Source organism: Vanellus vanellus (genome assembly GCF_965231255.1).
Source record: "Vanellus vanellus genome assembly, chromosome: 1".
In the NCBI taxonomy this organism is placed as follows: domain Eukaryota; kingdom Metazoa; phylum Chordata; class Aves; order Charadriiformes; family Charadriidae; genus Vanellus; species Vanellus vanellus.
Window position 1 is genome coordinate 46210104 of NC_138905.1, and position 22824 is coordinate 46232927.

General features: G+C 36.6%; 1 protein-coding gene across 1 annotated transcript in view; it reads left to right on the plus strand.

Moving 5' to 3' along the window:
- Positions 1 to 22195, plus strand: part of TMTC2 (transmembrane O-mannosyltransferase targeting cadherins 2) — a 258797-nt gene extending 236602 nt beyond the window's left edge. Inside the window, exons 11-12 of the mRNA XM_082492526.1 lie at positions 2002 to 2065; positions 21979 to 22195. Of these exons, the coding sequence (XP_082348652.1) occupies positions 2002 to 2065; positions 21979 to 22158 (244 nt within the window). The 3' untranslated portion in view covers positions 22159 to 22195. The remainder of the gene's footprint in view (positions 1 to 2001; positions 2066 to 21978) is intronic.
- The last annotated feature ends 629 nt before the right edge of the window (positions 22196 to 22824 follow it).

Below are 22824 nucleotides of genomic sequence, written 5' to 3' on the forward strand. Positions count from 1 at the left end.
ATGTTTCAAGAGGTACATGTGGGGGGCAAGCAAGCCATGTATTTCCACTAGGCTAAAAGGGGACAGGTTTTTAATTTGTTCCACATTCATATGCCAACAACACTTTTTGGAGGTGAAGTGTACCGTCTGTATCTGCCTCCTGGGTAAGGCACCTTGTTTATCATACAGAATTTCACCACATTCATAAATGCTTTGTTTCCTGACAGTTTTGTGCCAACAGGAAAGAAAAAAAAAGCTCTGTGACATGTTTCATTTTATGGGCTTTGTAGTAAATCCTGAAATTTGGAATGATGATATTAATTTTTTTTTTTCAGTTGTTTCAAGTGCTACTAATGCCCAACAGGAGTTATTCAGAAGCAGGTTAAATGAATATTTTTAGACATTCAATCATTTCTAACCACTGCAACCACTGAGTCAATGATACATGTGCAAAGTAATTTGAAACAGTTAACAGGTATAAACCAGCTTCTACTTGGCAAATTGTTAGTCAGGAAGTGGTTTCAGCTTGCACGTGAATTATGTGAGAAACTTCAAAGGGATTATCCTTCCTCCCTTTCTCCTCCCAAGACCAATACTGAACAGTCAAAATGTGTTGATTTGGATTAATTGCCTATCATGTATTATGGGGCTAATATTCAAAATTTGGGTAGATGGGAACACAATTAGATCACTGAATAACAAAGCATGTAAAAGCTCATGTAATGAACAAGGCAAAATCTCCAGATACAAGTGCTCAGTTGATTGGTACTCTTTGAACTAGTAACTGTTCTTGGAAGGAAAAGAAAAAGGAAACGCTTTGTCCAACTTGGGGAGTTGGACTAGATGATCTCTAGAGGTCCCTTCCAACTCTGAAAATTCTGTGATTCTGTGAAACCAACCAACCCCACTAAGGCATTATCCTTATTTTCTAATTTTTCCATTTTATATCACAGAAACGCACCTGTAATCACATAACAAACACAAATATGCTGAAGATGATCTGTTCTAACCCTTCTATGAAGGGAGCTAACACTTCACAGAAAAAAAGCAAATAACTTTAGCGGAAGATATGTTACCTGCCTGATAGTCCTGCTTGGTTGTTCTTACATATTTACCATCTTTCTAATGACATGTATGTGATCAACTGATATTCATTGGGCCAGTAGCCAAAATGAATAGTTGGAGGGAAATTAAGAAGGTAGAGACAATAGGAGAAGAGAGGAGTTTGAGAGATGACTTATAAAGGGCCTGTTGAGACAAAAATATGTTTGGATTTCTTTGGCAACTTACTGCATTTTCATTTGAAGGCACTAAACTGAAAACTCAGGAGAAGAAATAAAAATTAAACTACTAGGAGAACGTAGGTGCCACCTATATTAGTAAGGTAAAGAAAAAGAGGTAAGCTGATCGTGCTTCAGGTACCCAGAAACTCATCTTATTCCCCTGGGATAAGTTTAAATCCCCTCTCAGACTGATGTGAGTAAATTTTGAAATCAGACTCTTATTTCTGAATGAATTCCCTGAACCATGGAAACCTATTTTTGAGAAATCATTGGATTCTCTGATTTTTTATTTTTTTTTTTTTCCTGGAAAGATAGTATTCTTGGGGAGGCACAAAGAAAAGAACTACATTATTGTATAATCTACAGCTTCATAATTTTTAAAGTATGGCTAATTGTAAAAATCAATCAAGCTAATTGTAAAAATCAATCAATTTTGCTCTGGTACATCTCTGGTATTGCCTCATCTGAGTGTTTGGCCTTCTGCATTTCTCTTCAGTGTGTACTAATATCATTTCAGGACTAAGAGGAAAATAAGGTAGGCAAAGAGGATTTGTGATAATGGATATTCTGAACCATAAAGAATTTTTTTTAGATTGACATGTTGTGTGCATTTGTTAGAGTAATATCCTGAAACAGTGGGGAATAGTTGCAGTATTTTGTTTTTAGCTATGCTCCTTTAGGTACAGTTAACCCAAGGAAAACGACGCGTAACTATACTTTTTTTTTTCTGTCCTGATAGACAAGCCAGTCTCAATGAAGAAGCCGAGAAGTATTATGAAATGGCAGCAGGATTAAGACCTAATGTAAGTACCTTCTTAATGATAGCCATTACTGAAGTTGATGAATGTACTACAGTGCTGAACCGATTGTGTCGAGCAGAAACTTCTTGCTAGAGCATTTGATCTCTTGGCCTATATTATATATGTTCTTTTAATGGTTAATTACTGGATAGTCAGATAAAGCTGTTCATTTGTCAAACAAATCACTGTGCTTTCAAGTTGCCTCAGTGAAGTGTTCGAGCAACAACTCTTACTTGGCTAACATACTTGGAAAAGATTTCTAGGTTTAGATTTATTTATCTACCTTTAAATGTGTTAAGTTTGGAAAGCTCTCCTAATTCCATCTATTTTCACTGGTAAAAGAGAATGAAAGGCTATTCTGTGATTCATTTTAAATAACACATTTATGCCTTTTCCTCTGTTGTGAACTTCAAACAAACATTGTTGTTGAACAAACTTCAAGATGGTTTTATCTCAGAGGTATTTACCTCTGAGTTTGTTGTATATTGGCAAAGAAATGCTTATTCCTTGAAGCAGAAATGTGTAGGAGTATGTGACAGACCCTTTTTAAAAATAAAAGCTCATTTCCAATTTTTTTGCATCAGGAACTAAAGAAATAAAATATTTTCTTTTTACCATTTTTTACGCAGTGTTATATTTCTTTTCAATTACCTTCACATTTGGGGAAAAAAACACTTATGAATATAAATGAGATAGAATTTATTTTAAATACCTAATACTTTGTCTATGCAATAAATCAAATCTAGAACACGTTCCTGTCACAGAAGTCTATAGCACCAAATTTGAGGATACAAATTAGCAATTTCAGTCAAAAAAAAAACAAAACAAAACAAAGAAAAAAAACACTTAAAAAAAAATACAGGCTTAAACCAAAGGAGTTTTTAGACCTAAGAATCAAAAGTAACACCAGCTAAATCTTCAAACAACCTAACAAAATATAATCCAAAAAAACAAAATTACTTATTCATATGAAATGATGCATCTCTTAGAAAAAACCTCTCCAGAATCTATGTATTTTTTTAATTCATACTTTGTGAGATAACAATTTAGACTTTGTGATTCCTTATGCTTTCAGAAGCAAGGCTTTTTTTTTTTTTTTTTTCTGAGTGGATACATAGATATTGAAAGAACTCCCTCAGTTGCCTCCAAGTTGGTACACTTTCTCTTCTCTTTTCTGTGTTTCATTGTACTCTCAAAATGTTTCTCAGAAACTCAGAAATATATTTATTTGTGTATAACCATATATCAATATGATTTTATGTGTAAGGTTTCTCAGAGAGCTTCAGAAGCAACTAAGGGCTTCTAGCTCATGCTAGAAGTTAGATAACTATAAACGTTACGTATTTCAGGTATTGCTGACAAGCTTTACAGGTTAAGACCAAAGTATTTTTGCAGGAGAAGTTCATCAGAACAGTTTATTATAGCAAATTTCTTCTAAGTTTGATTAGTTTAAGTTAAAATCTAATAGGTACTGCTGTTCAACTTTCTTTAAGTGATAATTTCCCTTTTACGTTGAAGTGATAAAGTTTAACTTCCAAGCTAAGCATAGTATGCATATCGTTCATGACTTTTAAAAAATATTGTAATAATGAAGAGTGGGAAAGTTGTATCTGTTTTCACTGACAGCATGAACTGTCTGACAACTGTACAAGGGCAATCTCTCAAGAATGAAAATAAAAACAGAAGTAGTCATACATATCTTTTTTTCTTATTATTAACTCTCAAATTTACCATAATAGTTTCAGAGTGGGAGGAAAAGAAGCCACTCTGAGGTTTTCTAGCTAGTATGCCTTATAACGCAGACATGGTAAGACAGAAGTTCCTGATTTTTCCAAAGGAGTATGGAATGCAAATTAGTGAAATCCTGTGTACTTCATAGCTACATCTGGTAAATTAAATTTGCCCGGGACTATTCATAAGTTTCGATGCAGCCAGCTTCTCAGAGTGTGCCCAGGTACTGTCTGAGAGATGGCAGTGGCTCAGTCCAGAGCTGTGTAGCAACCATCCTCACAGCTTGACAACGCCCACATTTTGTTATTTTCGTTATAGCCTGTGTATCCTCTCACTGTCTTATGAATATGAGGGATCAGCAAAATTATGTGATTCAAGATGCTAAAGAAATATCCACAAGAAAAATATAGTGCTGAAGGATTTTCATTTTATTTTTTTGTATCCGTCACTAATGATCTTGAAACATTTCTTCATAGAAAATTCAAAATACTAGATGTGTGAATGTGATGTAATGCACAGATGCATGTACACAGACCATTCCATATATATACACACATATCTATATGTATATTTTTGTGCACCCGTTATAACGTTAGTTGCTAAGAGGTCTGTCTCCAAATTCCCTCTTGGTGAGAATACTGTGGCACCGCTGAGGTCTCATTCTGTGCAGTAGATCAGCCTTGTTCCTAGAACAATTAAGTGCTAAAAGCATCTGTTTAACAAGAACCTTCCCCCTTCTGGTGCTTGTGGTGTTACCTGTGAATTACTGAATTTTGTATCAAGATCCCAAGTAAACTGGGTCTCTGCTTTTTTTTTCACCATTATGTATTTTTCTCCTGTGGTTCCCCAATCACTCCTCCAGATCCCAAGTTGAAGATCCATTTCTCTGTTACCAATGCTTTTCTTATTCACTGTACCAAGACAACCAAATTATCATTTATTCTTTAGAATTTAGAGCCGTGCCTAGCTCCTGAGAGATTTTCAAGTAGTGCAGTCTGAAACAAAACTCAGATTTCCATTCTCTTTCATCCATTTCTTTACAAGTATTACACGTTGTGTAACATCTCTACTGTAAAATACCATCCTTAGCAGCAATAAGAGATGTTAGTAGTATGACAGACTCGGTCTTTTATTGATTGTTAGTGAATTTTTGTGCTTATTGAACTTCCATGACACAATTTTGTTCTCAGCATTCTCGCATTGTTTTCCTTTTGCATCCCTTTCTTTGGTTTCTGAACTGTTCCTGTTGCTTTTAGAATGAAGCAATGCTTCATACACAGTACTTCCTCACCAGCTCCCCAACACATAAGCAAGTTCTTTGGATCCAGAAGCTGTTCTGCTGAGCTTTTCTACACCCAAGTCTAGTTTATATGGCCGTATGAGTTATGACTTTCAGAGCTACTTAGTTGGCTATTTCAGTGCTTTTTCCAGACAGCACTGTCCCCTCTTGCATTTGTCTCCTAAACAAGGAGACCTTTTATTTCAGTGTCTCAAGATTGGGGCACAACAGTGAGCAACAAATATGCCTTCATGTCTGAGTCACTTTCTCATTCAACTAATCCGTTTTTATAAAAGTTGTGACTAAGGAGGCTAAAAATATCCCCAGAAAAAACAGTATTCCGTTCCAGGAGAAATGTAACTTCTCTGAAACATGCAGGCCATTGTTTTTAAGAAAGCAAACATAGAAAGATTTTATTTTTGTAGTATTGTGGGTGATTCATTCATCATTCAACTAATTCTGAGAGGACTGAAAAATACTGAAAATACCATTTATTTTCTCTGCGAAAAGCTTTATTACAATGAATCAAGAATTTCCAAAAAAATTACACCCAGTAAAGGAACAACTCAATACAGCACAGGTGTGTTAAAATGTATATCCACATCTTGAACATCATCTTTGCTTTTGGATACACCTTCATTCTGCAGAGCATAGAAGAATCAAAACACTTTGGTACAATAGCAGCACAAGCTGAAATGCAGCTTGGGTTCAAAAAAAAAAAAAAATCTGGCTAGTATTATTATTCCAGAGTTAGACCTAACTGTAATTTTAATAATGTTCATGATTGGCCTTATTTGCAGTAGGTGTGTTATCCTCTATGAAAGTAATTTCCAGTCAAATTTCAGAAGACCAGTGTTTTCTGTAGAATATAGTGCTGCTGTGGAGATGGGAATCATTTGTCTTAAACTTCACTGGAGAACCAAGCATTCTTGAGATTATGTCTATTTATTTCCAAATAGCCTTCACAGAGTTGACTTTCCCTTGGAAAGCCAAGGGGGAGAGAGGAATCCAGGAAGCAGTTCGGAGAAGGAATCTACTTTTACTTGCTATGAATCATTTCTTAAAGGACAGTCTTTTCCTCCTTCAACTCTATAGGTAACCTACAGAAATTAGCTTCCCCAGCCCTGGATCTTTTTGAGTACTTTCCAAAAAATGCATTCCCACATTGTGCATTTACCATGATCAAAACCAAAATCATTTTAGAGCCTTCTCAGTGAGAAGAACATATGTGTTTGTTCTGGCAATGTTGGCTTGGATGTATGTTAATCACATTAGTCTAATTTTAACAAATTCAGTTGCATGAAGAAATTAAAGTGTAAGTTTCTTGGACAGCAAGACATTTATGCAGTAATTATTCTGAGTGGGAGTATTGCTGAGGAAAGTCTATATTCAGAGACTATTTGTTTCTGTGTGCCCTACATCTTGTAGTGTTCACAAACCAGGAAATTGTTTTACACAAGTTGTTAGGCACTCTAAAATGTGAACTTTAAGCTCACTTTGTTGTGGAAAAACCAGTCATCCAGAAACTCTCTTTAAATTGGCGTTCTTTACAAGAATGTGAGATACTGACTTAAGCTTCAGCTTGTATTCAACTTTTAAGCAATCGTTTGTGTAATAGAACTGCATTTCTAATTTTTTAAGTCTGAACTTGAAGCAACCAATCTTTAAAAATCTGCTCTAGAACCCCCACATATGGCCAATGGCTCTTGAGAAGAAAGGGCACTTTGAAGTGTGACCTCAAGAGTATTAAATGAAAGAGAGCTCACCAGAGCCTTAAGACTTTGAGCCACCACCTTGAGCTGATTGGCTTAGAAGCATTCCTCAAGGAGATGCCATGACCTGCAAGTCACTACCATCCCAACCACATATTAGTGCTGCTTGCAATCTGGAGCTCATGACAGCTTTAAGCCCCATGTCATCGGCACATTGTCAGAAACAGCTGTTTCCACTCTACCACTTCAAAAGGGATTGATTAAATGTCTTACTGTAACAACATACATAAAGACACACACATAGAACGAGGGGGAAAGGAGAAATGTACCTATAAGCAAAATAAATACAATTTCCACTAGAAGGTTTAATCATGATGTGGGGGACTAAACCATCTTGACTTGAAGGGTTTATGTAATCAGTTAACACAATATCATATTAAAAAGCAGTTTCTACAAGTGCTTCTTTTATTTTTTTTTCCCCGATGCTGGAATACAGATTTCATGTCAAAGGCTCTAGGCTTGCAATAAGCTCTACCTCGAGCTGTCTAAGAGTTGAAAGAAGAATCCTGGTGATTTCCAGATAATTGACTGTATTTTTATAGCCACCTTATAGATAACATGCTTTCAGTGCCTCCTAATGGAAAGTGTTCTTAATATATGGGGTTTATTCATGGCAAGGCCTCTAAAAATGAATATACTTCCCACAGTACATACATCTTTAAAAAATAAAGTAGATGTTGGGTTTTGTCTTGAAACATATGTAACCAAGGTCTGCTTTATTATGTATTTTTTCCTTAGGTACTTCCATGCCAAATTTCCCTATTTGACTTTCTCCTGAACGTTCAGTAATTCTCTCTCGTAGCTTACCAGGCTAGGAGTAAATGTGAGGGAGGCGGCTTTAATGCATTTTGCCAGCTTTGTTAGGGGCACGTCCTGTTATTGCCAGGGAGAATTTTCACAAAACTTTTAAGAGCTCCTGCAATGTTAGTTCTGCTGCCAATGGCAGTAATGGATGGGTTAACAGTGATTCTTAAATTGTCTGCAGCTGATCCTCAATTGACAAAAAACTGGCACTGCTCCACACTTCCCTGGATTGAATGTCTTCCTCACACTGCTCCAGGGATACTGCAGATCCCTCGCCAGTGATGTATTTGTGACAAATTGCTCCCGCAGCTCTTTTGAGGCGGTCTACCTAGCCCATTGTTATCCAAACCCAAATGGAGGATCTTGCCATTCTGCCTCTTGGTTCTGGCAGAACCTCTAGAGAGAGAGAAACAGTCCTCTAGAGAAACAGTACATATATGATTTTTACACCATGTATTATCACCAGCAAAGCATGACACTTTCCAGTTGAGAAACGTTGTTTTAAAATGTTTTCCTGTTTGTTTACCTGTTTATTCGAAGTAATGACCACATGGCAATCTTTTATCTTTACATATTGGTCCCATGGAATGACCACAGAGCTGTAGGTAGTTAGCATCCAGCAGATTCACCTGTTCAGTTGTCTTCCATTATTTGTGTCTGACTTTACAGAAAATACAAAAGTGGGCTTTGTGGGTGCAGGTAGAGCTTCTGCTGATTGTCTGCCTGCCCTCCGAGCTGCTCCCAGCTTCTCCTGCCCTGTGTCAGGGCTGCCCAGCTTCCCACTACCAGCACCAGCTGCTGCTAAGCTTAGCATTGTTTAAGGCTTCCTCTCAAGTGTGCCAAACTTTCCGCCTCAATGATATGAATGGCTGTGGATTCCTTCCAGCCCAGCAGCACTCTTGGCCTCCTGAAAATGCCTCCTTTCTTTTCTCCTGGTGAAGGTGTGAGGAATAAGAAAACTTCCCAGGATCCAGTTCTTCCTCTCTTCCTGCTCTGTTGTTTCCTAAAGACTGAACTAATTGCTATAGGGCTTGCAGGACTTTTCAAGACTAAAAAGGGTACTGCGGCTTCCTAATGAGAAGATAGGCATGACTGATGTGAACTGTGTTTCCAGATGGCATATTTTTAATAGTTTGACTTCAGGCAGATACAGGGGTGGCAGGCTTATGCATGGATCGGCTCCACTGGGAGAAGAGATAGTGGAACACCCTGAGAGGAAAGAGGACACCATTCTCTCATCTCAAAAGGATGAGAGCGCACTTTCTCGGTTACTGTAAATTGGGTAGACTTTTCCCATTGACAGGCAATAAAAGACTGACTTTGAGAGTTGATATCAGAATAGACATTTTTCAGACTGCCTAGCAGAAGGCTGACCTAGCCTAAAGATTGTGCAAAATGAAGAAATTCAAGATAATTGACATTAACTGAATGCAAGCTGCCCTTCATTTCAGGTAGAAAGGCTCTTCAGTGTTTGCACAGAAATAACAACACTTCTCCACATAAAGAGTTTATCCATGCATGAACTCTCTGCTGGAGAGAGCTGGAAAGCTTTGTACATTCAATTTGGACCCCCAGCTTAATTTTCTTTTGTTATTGTTGTTGCTTCACCTCTTCCAGGTTTTTATACTGAGTTCATCCTTCTTGTCTGGGACTAAGTGCAAGGCAGATGTGTTCTCTCTGTCCAGCTATTTGGGGAAAGCTGTGTTTATTCTTTTGAAAAAAAAAAATTATCTTTCTATATTTGCAATTATATTTGGTCATGGTCCTCCTAAATATTTTAAAGACGCATTTAGTTTTTTTGTCATGCATGATTGTCAGCTTCAAGACAGGCATGTGTACAGGCTGTTGTTCTGAATCTTAAAGTATTCCTACTGTAGTGGAGATTAGTACCTCCCACTTTACAAAATAACGACAGACAAAACAAACAACTCCCCCCATATAGCATTTCCCATCCTTATGATCTCCATCAGGGGACAAAGAAAGAACACAGGCTATTGGAATGGGGATATTTACCTGTAATACTGAAGCACAATACCAGGATGAATTGTATAATTTGAAAACCGATTTACTCAGCTGTGGAAAACACTGAATTTCCTTTGGGAAATACATAAAAATATATTATAGCCTTACCCCAAAAAGCTCTATGTGTGTTTTCTCATGCATTGTAGCAGCTCTGTGAAAGCAAAGATTGAATGTGCTGTTGGGTGATTATGAAATACTTAAATCTGGTTCTCAATATTGTCATCCGTCTTTCTGTAAGATGCATGGGAGAAAGCTGGAAATCATGCCATTACAGTTCTCAGCTTCAGTTTTGTGAGTTAGACTGTGGGGAGTCCATTTGTACTCTTCTGATTATACAAGCAGTTAAATATGCAAATACCTGAGATCGATTGGGTCAGTGTATTGTGAGCTTTGGAATTGAATTAAAATTCCTTTAAGTTGCTGTTTATTTCCCATCTAGAATAATTTGTTGTACATTGATATCCTAATCAATACATAAGTGTTTTGTCTGTACAGGTTCTAAATGACTGAAATGAAAATACGTTTGAGTTTCTTCTGCTTCCATAGATATTGCATTGCTATAATACTACTGACTTGTTTAATGTTGTTTCTGTTTCTCCTGCACGTGAGAGGTAAATTGGCCTCTGTAGTTCCCAATATCTTCAAGTGAAATTATGCAAGCAGCTATGAACTCTTCTTAACGTAAAGTTTTTCTAACAGTAAGCTGCATACCCAGAAACACTCTGTAAAGTAAGCCAGAAACTGGTTGTCATGGTAACTTGGAGTGCTTCTCGTTTCATTTTTAGCTATGAAAATGTTTACAAATTTCCCATAAATATTAATCCTTCTACACTGTAATTATTGGAGTAATATATTTTCTGAATCGTTCATTTTTGTGAACTGTAAAATGTATAGACATCCTTTTCTTTAACAGGGGGGGAACAAATGTTGGAAATAAGCAACTATATACTAACTCCTCTTTTCTAATTTAATTAACCTTTAGACCTTCATTAAATCATCAATTACTCTTACCAAGAATGGTTGAAACAGTATTTTTGTGCATAACATGCAATTTGAGAGAAAGAAACTCTCTGACAATCCATGTGCTGTTCTCGTAGGACATAGGTCATATAAGGTTTTCAGTATGTCTGATGGCAATCTCTGGTGCTGCTTTGAGCTGCTAGTAAAGTCTTCACAAAAAAAAATAAATACCCCAGAGTATTTTGGTTTACGTACTCATTTTCCTTTGTAGGCTCTGTTGTCCACAGTGGCTAAAATGTTTATGTGATTAAATCTCCAAAAACTGAAAGACCACGTTTTCACAAAAATCATGTATATTTATTATTAGTTCAATGATGTTTCCTAAGAAGTTAGTCACACAAGGTATAGGTTCTGTTCACAGTTGGACTCAATGATCTTAAAGGTCTTTTCCACCCTAAATGATTCTGTGTTTTGTCTCTGGGCATCTACCTAGATACAGAACACTGTTCTGATCCCGTTGGATGGTTGTAAATCTCAATGGATAGGTCATAAATTCTCCAAAGAGAAGAAATTCTTATACCAGATAATACTTGAGCTATTCTATCGTCAAGACCTTGATTCAGAAATTTTGTAGGACTGCACCTTGGTTAACTTGAATGGAAATCTTAATGTCCTCACATTTCCTTTTCTGTTTTTTATATGTATTTTCATTATGCAAATCTGAAGTCTTTAACTGGTGTATAGATATGTTCAGTCCATCATCAAAATTATTTGAAGAAAAAAGGATGTGAGGTCAGCTAGGTCTGTCTCTTGGACTGCAGTTTTGTTTCATCTGGCATTTAAGTGTTTTTCATCCACATCTTAATAGACAGATAACTTTTTTTCTATGATCGCTTTTCAGCATGAAAATAACTGTGCAACAGTTGTGCTTCTACTCGGCTGTGATGTTCGTTTATGGAATAATTAAAAAAATAGTTTTGCGAAGTCACAGCCTAGATTCGTACTACTGATTCAAATGAAAGGAATCATCGTGCTTTGTGACAATGGGAGGCAGTAGTTTGTAAAGATGCAGTCTCTTTGCTGAAATTGTGGAAGTGAAGATGATGTATCGTGGATAGACTTATGCACTTGATTGTGATTCACAGTCTGATAGTAACTTGGCAGGGGGTACTATGCTGCCTGCATCAGTTCCTGGAGAGAGCAAGATTGGCTTTGCCTTGTAAATGTAGCCCTCAGTGTCAATCAAAAATAAAGTGCCATGAAATATAGAACTCACAGCAGTAGATTAGTATTTCAGAAATTAAACCATCTGTTTGAACGCAATTAAAAGAGAATCCAGCAAGGTTTTTCCTAATAGAGTATTCTAGTGCTGTTTCTGGAAACAATGCAATGAATTTGTTATGCAATTAGAACTGATAAGGAAGTGTTTTTAATGCTCATTAAATAAACCCAGAAACAGTACGTTCTCAGTAGGATGTTTTGCAATAAATAACTTCCTAATTTTCTTCCTAATCTATGGTTCTGATGTATTTCTCATCTAGGAATGATTTTTGGCTGTGGGTTGGCATATCCTATTAGATTTTTTTTCCCCCCACAAGTTCCGGAGAACTGATGTTTCTGTTTTACGAGATGGTTTTGATCCAACTGGTATTCTTCTCCACCCTCCCACTCCTCCAGATGTATCTTGGTGATTGTATAGAGGAAAAAATGCCCTACAATAAGGCTGGTTTCGGTCTGAGATCTGCCTGAGAAGAACTGTATCTTTGCAGACTGCTGGGAAGTGGATGGGTGGCAGGTGTCTGGCTGAAGTAATTTTCTTGGAAATTGTCTTTAAGAATAACTTCAGTACCAGTTTGGATGTATTTTTTCCTGAGAAGGTTACAGTCTAGAGACAAGATGTCTGCCAATGAGAAGATGCAGTGAGGGCGGATGGCTTTTCCTTTCCCGCAAAGAGCGGTCCCGTTTTTGTTGAGGCGTTCTGGACCACCATATATTGGTCAGCTCTGCATATTGTGTTTACATGATTCTATTTACCACAGTTAGTTTTAACTGGAGAGCAAATATACATTCAAGTGTACCTACCCTTTTGAAACATGTCTTCTTTATGATGAACAGCTCTATTACTAAGCTGTGGCAGTTTTACTAATTCTTTAGGTGCTCCAGTAAAGAATGTCTTCCTGTAACAGTAAGTAACTTTAAGCTGACATTATGGTTTGTAACAGTGCCAGTTGCCTCAGCATCTGGCTGCCTCAAACTCACTGAAAACACTTATAGTGTGAAAGAAAAGAGAAAAAATTTCCAATATAACAACAACAGTAAAAATAAAAATCCACAATAAAACCCTAAATTAAATTCCATATGAAGGTTTGCTGTGTGTCACTTAGACGCCGTGGAGTAAATGATTGATATATTTATGGTGGAGTTATTTGGTGGAGTTTTATTGTAACTCAGTAGTTCTACTTCATTTCTTCACATTCTAACTGCATTTAAATACATTCTAAATTATCAGACTTATTTTTTATCATTTTTGAAAGATCAATACATGGTCCTTCATTAATTCTGTTTGAAAAATTCTGTACCAATAGCTCAGTGGTCTTACTATTAGTGATCAAAAGACCAAGTTTAGAAACTACAGCCTTAAAAACTTTAAGTTACAAGAATCAAAATTAAATCCTTGCGCTTACAGTGCAAGTTAATAATTTTAATAAGTACTGTAGATTTAATTGCTAAATGCTGTATAGGGAACACCTGCATACGTACATACTGGCTGACAAAAAGTAAGGCATGGATTCCTCTGAATTACATGAAGCACTGTAATTCAGCATTTTGCAAAGGACCAATAGTATGTGCCTCTTTTCTCAGCTGCTCTCACAATCCTGTGAGTAGAACTGAAGTCAAGACGAAATGTGGGCATAACCTTTTTGCACTATGCAACAAGCATGGGAGCGATGGGAGCCAGATGAAAAAGGACAAAAGGGAAGCAAAAAAAGGATTGATATGCAAATACTTTAAGGTTTTCCACGCAGAAATTTCAGAAAAGAAAATATTTATGAAGAAGATTTTTTCAAGCATTTTCAGCTGTGTCTATTCTGTAATGAAAATGTAGTTCCTTTATTTACAAACTTAGGGAGTTAGTTTTTGTTTGCAAACTTGCCTTGGTAACATTTCCACAGGCTGACGTTGCATGTTTTGACCAATTTGAAAATACCTTCAGACGCTATTAATAAACCATGTTATTAATGGAAATTGTATCACTTCATGTGATAGACATCAGTTGTACTTTCATGCCAGTGAAATTACTACCAGCAGAGGAATAAGGATTGATTCTGTTGTCCAGGGAAACTTAGTCAAAAGAAAGCGTGTCAATGGAGGGGTGGAATGAAGGCTAAAATATCCTACAATGCTTCATAATCTCTGAGTGTTTTCTTTTTTCCTGTTTCTGTAGTGCTAATATCATGCTTTTTCTGTGGGCTTTCTTAATAGCGATTGGGCTTGGAATAAGCCTTGAACAAATTAGCAAGACTCTCATTCTTTGTGCTCAGAGCAAGTCTGTCAAGTTGCATAATGGTTTAAACAGTATGCCTGAAAGCTATACCTTACAAAGGTTTGGAAAACATACAGCAATATCAGTATTAATCTAGTTCTCAAGCATTGAATTCGGCTGACTACAGTAGTCAGCCAAAGGTGCAAAACCTTCTTTGACACGTAGCATTCATCTGAACAACCTGAATCAAAACGCTGGAAATCTAGTGATTTTGAGATTTCCTTAATTAGAACTTTCCTAACTTTTCAAGACCCGAAATGAAAACTTTTTCCTTCCGAAACTTCAGTTGTTGGCTATTCTACTCAAAAATGGAAGCTGTAATGCACTACTTCATATGTCTGTGGCTATGCATCTTGAAAAACTGTACAACCTTCTCTGGGTACTGATGTATTTGATCAGTATCTGGGCAGATGTATAGATGGAAGATGCATTCGTTCTCAGCAGTCATTTTTATTTTCCAATGAGATTTGATTGAAAAAAATGAACTTTTTTTGATTCTAGTAATATATACTGTGAGTATAATTGTGATCATAACCTCAGATGACTTGTAAATTAGAGTTTTCTCTGAAGATTAGCCAGTTTTGATTGTGTTAATATGGGCAGCTATTCTAATCAGCCCTGCACGTGTGCTGCTGGGTGAAGTAGGGTATATTCATGTTTCTTTTAACACTTCACATTTCTTTTTAATTAAAAGTGGGGTTTATCTTTCTTTAGGCAGTAACACAAAGCCATTTATTTTTCTGGTTCCCACAACTCAGAAAGAAAGTGCATGCAAAAATAAATTTTCTAACAGATTCAGTTTCATTTTTAAACACCCTTGCTTTTTCTTAATAGGATAAAATTCTGTTACTGAAAGATTTTGAGCGATTTCTATTTGTCAGTACGGTAGTACAGATGACATTGCTATTCAGTAAGTTTTTCACTTGCTGGTAGTACAGACTTCCTAATTAGCATGCAGCATACCAGTGTTAGATAAAGAATTTGTTAAATATTTTATACTATAATTGTAACTATGTATTAAAATTATCAAATTGCAGACATCAGAGCACAGTTGGATTTCTATAAACAAAAATTAAGTCATTTGAAGATTTTTTTAATGAAATCCTAAAGTGGCAGCAAAATTGGGTAAGATTATCATGGCCTATACTGATGAAAACGTTTGAGCTGGAAACCTAAGAAGTTTAATTAGAAACACTTTCAGGCCTGGAAAATGTTTGTTTACTTTTTTAATATAGCCATATTATTAAATACTTGCAACGTATGTTCCTGTTCAGCTTTTATTATGTTAATACAAGTAAGTTATCTAAAAATGTCCATCACGGTTTTGATATAAACTGAGAGCGATTACTAGGAGGTTTTTTAAGCATAAATCAAAGCAACTGATGCATGGCCATTGGGGGAAAAAATCTAGCTACACAGAAATTACAAATGTAAGTACATTTCTGTGGGACTTTTTCAGCTGTTGTTATGATCTGCAGTGTTTACTAATTGTAACACATGCTTTTGTTAATTTACTGATGTATAAAGCAGTATACTCTGAATTTATAAAAAGGCCAATGGTAGGTAGCTTTTCAGCAACAAGATGTAACATATATCCATATATGCTTGTTTGGTTTTGGATAACCGTGTTTTTAAAACTATGAGCAGTCTCTGAAGGCTAAGATGAAAAAGATGTTGAGGAAAAACATCTCCACTGGCTGGAGAACACTGATGCTAAAATGTCCCCTATTGATGTGATAATTTGAGAATCAAAGTAGACTGCTTGATGCTTCCTTCCCATGCCAAGTCTAGAACTCTTCCCCGACTCACAGCTGTGGGTTTCCTTAATGATGTCTAAATCTACAAGCAAACGGAATAATTTCATGCAATGCTTGTGGATGAAAACTCCCACATCTGCCACCCATAAATATAAAAAAAATGGTAAAAAAAACAGCCTTTGCTTTTTTTTTTTTCTGGTTTTAAATGTACATATTCTGTAGTTTGCAGTTTTACACAGGGTAGTCTCTGGTGCTTGAAAGCATGCAAGATTAGATGCGTACAAACAATTTCCATATATATTCTCCTTTCACCAGGCAGGCTAAAGTATCATCTGCTTTGAATGTTTAGATGACAATGTCCAAATGTAAAATAATAAAAAAAAAAAAATTAAGAAAAGTACGTGACCTAACAGTTATGTAGTGTCATTGGTTGTGAAGGTGACCACGTATTAACTCGTGCAGTTCTTCTGCCTTACTAACTTGGTATATTATCCTAACCTGAAACTATTGCATAAATAGTATTCAACAGAAGCTATCTATCTACTTTATTTTTGGGGTGTTTTCTTTTTTTATGTCCTTATTTTTTTTTTCTTTTCTGAAGGGTGTTCACCTCCCCTAGAGATTAATAATTTATTACTTTGTTGAACGAAATACAAATAACTAAAGTTGTTCTCTACCAGCATTAACAATGTAGTACTCTTAATGATAACCAAATCCAAGGATCCACTCCCCTCTACAGCCTAGGCTGCTTGTTAGTTAGATTTATATATCTATGTATGTTAGTCAGTCTTAAAGTTATTAGATTGGGACACGCGCTCCCTTTGCAGCAGAAACATTTAGGTCCATTTCTGACTAATACAACCGTGGAAACTGTGCTCTTCGCAATGTTTATTCAAATTAGTGCTTGCAGGGAGAATGTTTTTCTCTCTTCATTTCCCCTCTTCCTATTTAAGCTGAAAGCTGTTGTCGACACAAAAGCATACTTACAGAAATTGCTCATGAACAAACTTGCAATTTAAATAATGTACTTAACTTGTCATAGAGGAAAAGTTGCGGAGTATTCATCCATTGTAGAGTTTTCAAAGATGATGATTTTTTTGTTTTCCAGCAGAACTGAATGTTTTGCTCTCTGGGCTGATGACACAGGAAATCCCTCTCAACTCTGAATCTTAGGCTTTTTTATTTTCCCTGATGGATAATATTTTGCCATCCATCCTGTCATCTTGTTCTAGAATGCTTTTTGCACCAAGTTATCTGTTCCTCTACAATTTACTCCTGTCATCTTAGCCAACTTACTGGAGATCAGTGTCTTAGTTGTGATTCATGTGCTGTTTGGAACAAAATACCAGACATAGCATACGCAAACTGCAGTTCTTAAGAAGCCTTACAGCATAGAGAACCAGGTAGAAACATGAGTCTCTGGAAAGAATAACTGGCACTTGGCTTATCTAACAACACTAGGTCGCTCCTAGAAAAAGGTCTACTTCCGTGTGTCATGTGTACAGTGTTGTCAATGTATTGCATTGGAGAGTAAGAGCCTCTTGGCAGCAATCATCTCGCTGCATGTCCTTCCCCTGCCTCTCCTTCTACCTTCTCCACCCACCCCATGTAGTATGCTTACATCTTGGGACAACTCCTAGGTCATGGTTTTACTCAAAAGTTGTGAGGTCTGTCAAAAGCAAGTCCTACCCCTGAAATGATTCTGGTGTCCACGGTTATCTTTAATGATAAAAAAGGAGGTATTGACAGTTTGATTGCTTCAGGAAATATTATGCTGTGCTACAGCAGTAACACCGGTAATAAAAGTTCAAGTGGAAATTTTTGCCATCACTGTAGGAGTATAAAAAAGGCATGATAGCACATTGTGCCATGGTCACTGATAAGATGAAGCTGTCCCCCATGCTTTGCTCTCACACTTAGTGAGCCATTCTACAACTAATACTCTGCTGCTTCACTACTCAGTCATTGTGCCTCCTAGGTATCTTCAGTTATCAAACAGAAATACCTGAATTCTTCACCCATATTTAACTAGAAGTGCTGGGACGAAATAGTCACATGTGAATGACATTTTATGCCCTCCTTTAAGTATGGACTTTAGTCAACAGGAATCCTTAAAAGAACAAGTGTCCTTAATTGCACTGTTTCAAAACAAAACACTTAGCCTCTGTGTTTCTGATGGCTTGGCCATGCTGATTACATTATTCATTAAACAGTCCTGGGGTTGTTTTGAAACATCTACAAGATCACGCACTGCAGTAATTCATTAAGAGCGAGACGAATATTGGCAACGTCTTTTCAGTGACCTTTTAAAATGGCTAAGTGAGAAGTAGTTTGCACTTGTGATTCTACTGGAGTAAAAATTGGCGTGAATTTCCTTATAAGTACCTCAGCAGCAACAAAATGCACTTTAATCTCAGAATCTGTTGCCCTGGCCTCTGCGGGGTTGAGCAGAGAAGGTCAACTGTAAGCAGAGCTTTGGGGGAAAACAATTTCAGATTTCATTGCTTGTGTTGGGGCTGTTGTTTGTTCATACTTGTCTGCCATGCAAGAGGTGTTTTTGAGCTAGGTTACATGTTTGTGTATTTGTTTCTCTCTCCATAACTTCTTAGGCATATGTAGGAGTGAACTTGTCTTCTTCCATTTGGGATTGTTCTTCTGAAGTGGCATTTGCTGTATGTGGAGCCAGAGATGATGAGCAAGGAATGAGTTCATCTGCTGTGTCATTAAGATTCATTCTGTTTGTGGGTCCAATACTGTACTTTGGTTACATTAGTGTAATCCCGAAGTACTACTCAGAATCATTTTGAATTATTTGGAAATTCCATAGTTCTCTAATTTTAGAGAGGACTTTAATTTATATTAAAATTTTTGCATGCCCCAAGACTCTCCTTTTATTTTGGTAGTATAGAGAAAGTTTGAAAGAATTGTCCTCAATGTAAACCAAAAACACCCCAGGCAACTAAGTGCATACCTTTTGCTATTTTATTATTCATTAGCTACTCTGTTATTCCTCTCTCCTCCTCCCCACAAGCACCTCCCTCTACTCCCCCCAAAAAACCACTAAGGAAACAAGCACACCACGATAAAAATGCTAATAAAGGGAATAATTCGCAATAGACCATAAAAGACAGCATTTATAACCCCAATAGAAGTGCCAGTCAGCTTTTTTTTTTTTTTTTGATGTAAAGCATCTGTCTCCAAAAGGAAATGAAGGCTGGCCTGTTTCTCCTTTCAAGTCTCTGAAGTAGTAGGTGGTGTCATTTGTTATACAGTGCTACAAGTCCCATGTTATTGCACTGGTAGCTGCCGACTGCCTTTGTTAACGTACTGAAAAGTTTTATCAGCTGTCTTTAATAAAAGACAATATATGTGAAGAAAAACTATAGCAAATATCTCTTGCTCTCTTGTCCTCAGACCATCATTTATAGCTGTCAGAGAGTGATGGCACTGATGTATAATCTTGCAGTCACCCAAAATTCTTGCGACCGTTACAATAAACTGTAGATATCAGGGTGGTTGATACCCTGGAAGGCTAGGGAGCGTTCTTTCCGTAATCCTGAATTTCCGTAATCCTCATTTGAAACATGGAGGAGTTGGAATGAACTTTCAGCACTACCTGAAATGAGTTATCAGTTCACATTTTCCAGGAACACATTTGTTGAGAACATTAATGGCCTAAAATTTGTTGGGTGTCCTGGAAACCAGGAATGACGTGTAAAAGTTGGAAAAATTCAGGTCCAGCTAAAAGGCATGCAGTTTGTTCTTTTTCTAGATGTTTTCAATGCTTCCTCTCGTGAAATGACACATCAAATTAAAGACATGATAGCAGAAGAGTTTTCTTAGCTAGGCGTATAATCTTAATGTTCTTTAGGGTACTTGATTAGTACCATACTCATACCATATTTTCAGAGGGATGTGAAGGAACTGGAGAGGATTTCTGGAAGCCGTATGAGACAACTGTGTTACTTCCTGCACAATAACTGTGTAGATGCTGTAGATTTAGCCCTGAGCACATTTCAACATGTGTCTTATTTAATACAAGTATTTTTAGGTTTAAGGTTTTTTAATCCTTATCCATGGTAAGTTTTGTCTAGATGCAGACTTACACGCATAGTTATATTTCAAGTGGGAAGACAGTTCTGTATCAGTAACTGTCCTCTTGAAAAAAAAAACACGTTTGATTCATAACCTAATTAGACAAATAAGGTGCACAATTAGTGGGAATGAACCATTCTACTCATGATTTGAGAAAATTCTCTCAAACAATTTTAAGCCTAAAAAGAAATGAATGAATAAAATATGTGGATATTTAGACAGCCATCCGTGTACAGTGGAGCTGTTTTCCAGTCATTCTTCACTTGCATCACTTCAATTAGCACCCAGAACATCTGCAATTAAGCAGTGTATTATTCCATTATAAAATAGCATGCAAGACTGGCACTGCAAATGTGGAGCTATGATAATGTGGCTGCCAAGATGTGTTGCCCATAGCAAAGATTTCTTTTCAGGGGCTTAGTTTTCCTTCTCTGTACAGAACATGACTGAAGAGGAAATTTTGGAGAGTATTTAACTGGGAAAACTATAAAATCCAGCTAGGGTTTTTTTGTTGTTGTTTTGATTTTTAGTAGAAGGAACTAACTGACTTAGGAATGGTGAAAATAATCTGTCAGGGTAAAGCAAGAAAAATTAAATCTAAAAATAACATCTTCAGATTCCACTGCATTAACATTATGATGTTTACAATGAGGAGGGCTGAACTCATTTTGTTTTGCTTAATTTTGAAACTGAAAGCCAGTTCTGAAAATTTGATGTGTCACAGTTCTTTATGAGTTTTTGGGATACATATGTTAATAGGTGAGAAGCAGTAAGAAAGCTGAACAAAATATGAAATATTTGTAGGATATAAAACTAGAGAATTTTCTAAACAACATTTCCATTATAAAATTTAGGTTTTGGACACAAGAATTCAGAAGGGTAAGAGTAATGAGTTTAACTCACTGGTGGAGAGGTATGTCTCAGACTTACCCCCTGAGACAAACCTGTGTGGCTTCAAAAGTGAGTGTTCCTGAAGCTTACTGGAAATCATAGTGACCTGAGGGAGAAAACAGAACTGTTGTGAACTTTGTGTAGTATTTTTTACTCTTTTTCTTCAAAATGCAAGGTACTGGTTTGGTGAATGCCTTTACTGTGCTCTCACCAGCATGTGAGTACCGCAGGTACTCCAGAAGGTAGGTTAGACTGTTCACTTCAGCTTCATAAATCTGCTTTTCTGCCCTTCTAATATTTGTTAACTCCAGTAACCAGGCATGTTCAATTATCCTGAACAGCCTGTTGTTTCATAGTGGAATAATCTAAAGATGAAAAAATAAAAACAAAAAACATTTTGTCTTAGCGAAAGATGGAAAACGGTTAGTAACATAAGAAGCTTTTTAATGGGTTTGTTATGAAATTTTCACATCTTTGTTATTAAGATAGCATGTGTTTCCACCATTGTTAATTTTATTCAATTGTTCATTAAGAAATAATTGCCACAGCCTGAATCTAAATGGTTATCTTAGGGCCCCTGAACATCCTTAGAATCTGAGAACAAAACGTGTTTTCAGCTAGTTATAATAAGACAAAGAGAAAAAAGGGGATGAGTTCCAATGTGTTAACTATTCCCAACAATTATAAACTCTTTATTGGCAATGGGCTGAATTAAAATTAAATTCCTGTCTTTAATCCACTCTTGGATTACTTTAATTTTCTCTTGGAAACTGTGCTATGCCGACATTACCACATGTAAAGCTTTCTGTGTTCTGTGTTTTCTCATTAAAGAGAGAAGTCTATATCTGTAGACACCAGAGCTTGCCCTGTTTAAAGCACAAAGTATACAGCAGCTGTTTAGAAACTTTTTCTTGCTATCTCTATTTGCTTAAATTGCTAAATTGCTTCCATGAATAATCTGCAAACATAAGGGAATAATTTGCTTAAGTGGAAGAAGATTGTCTGAAAAGAGAAACTGAAACTATTCCTAATATTTCTCCTTCCCTTTTTTTTTGTACCAGTATCCAGCTGCCCTAATGAATCTTGGAGCCATTCTCCATCTGAATGGTAAACTGAAAGAGGCTGAAGAAAACTACCTCCTTGCTCTTCAACTTAAACCTGATGATGTCATCACTCAGTCCAATCTTCGCAAATTGTGGAACATCATGGAGAAGCAAGGTTTGAAGACATCCAAAACATGATGATGAAAACTCTGAACTATTTTTTTCTTAAATTGATTAAAACCACGAACTAGAACTTCCACACGGTTGTCCGATCAGAGAACTCATTGAACTGGACTACAAGGATCAGAGGTCTTAATTGCTGCTAGGAGAAGCTATTCTGCTTTTTTGGCATAAGTTCTTTTGCTAGATAAATAGAAAAAGGGAGACACTGAGATATTCATGAAGGACTTGTTACCCCACAAAAAATATTTGGAACCGTAGCACTTGAGAGAAGGTGGTTTGGCATATTTGATAAATCATTGCAAATCCCATATCGCTTACTTTTGGGTGGGTACTTGAAATGTATACTGTCACAGAAATACTAAGGGAACATTGTACGGTATACACTAAGCCATATGGGAGTAAAAGTGGTAATGATAGGTTGGAGTATTTTGCTGATACTGTAGCTCATTAAAATGTGTACTAAATCCAGTGTGTTTGCAGTTTGTCTTAATGCTGCTGTATCTCACTTTAGGACCACTTGCTTACCAATTTCACAGCTTATATGGCCAATTATTTTTTCTTTTCAAACCTGTCACTTGTGATTAGATGACAGCATTCATAATTGTTTACAGAGAATATGCATACTATTTCAGCTTGTTAAGTTTTAGTGCAGGTTTCTTGAGATACACAGTCAAATGGCTG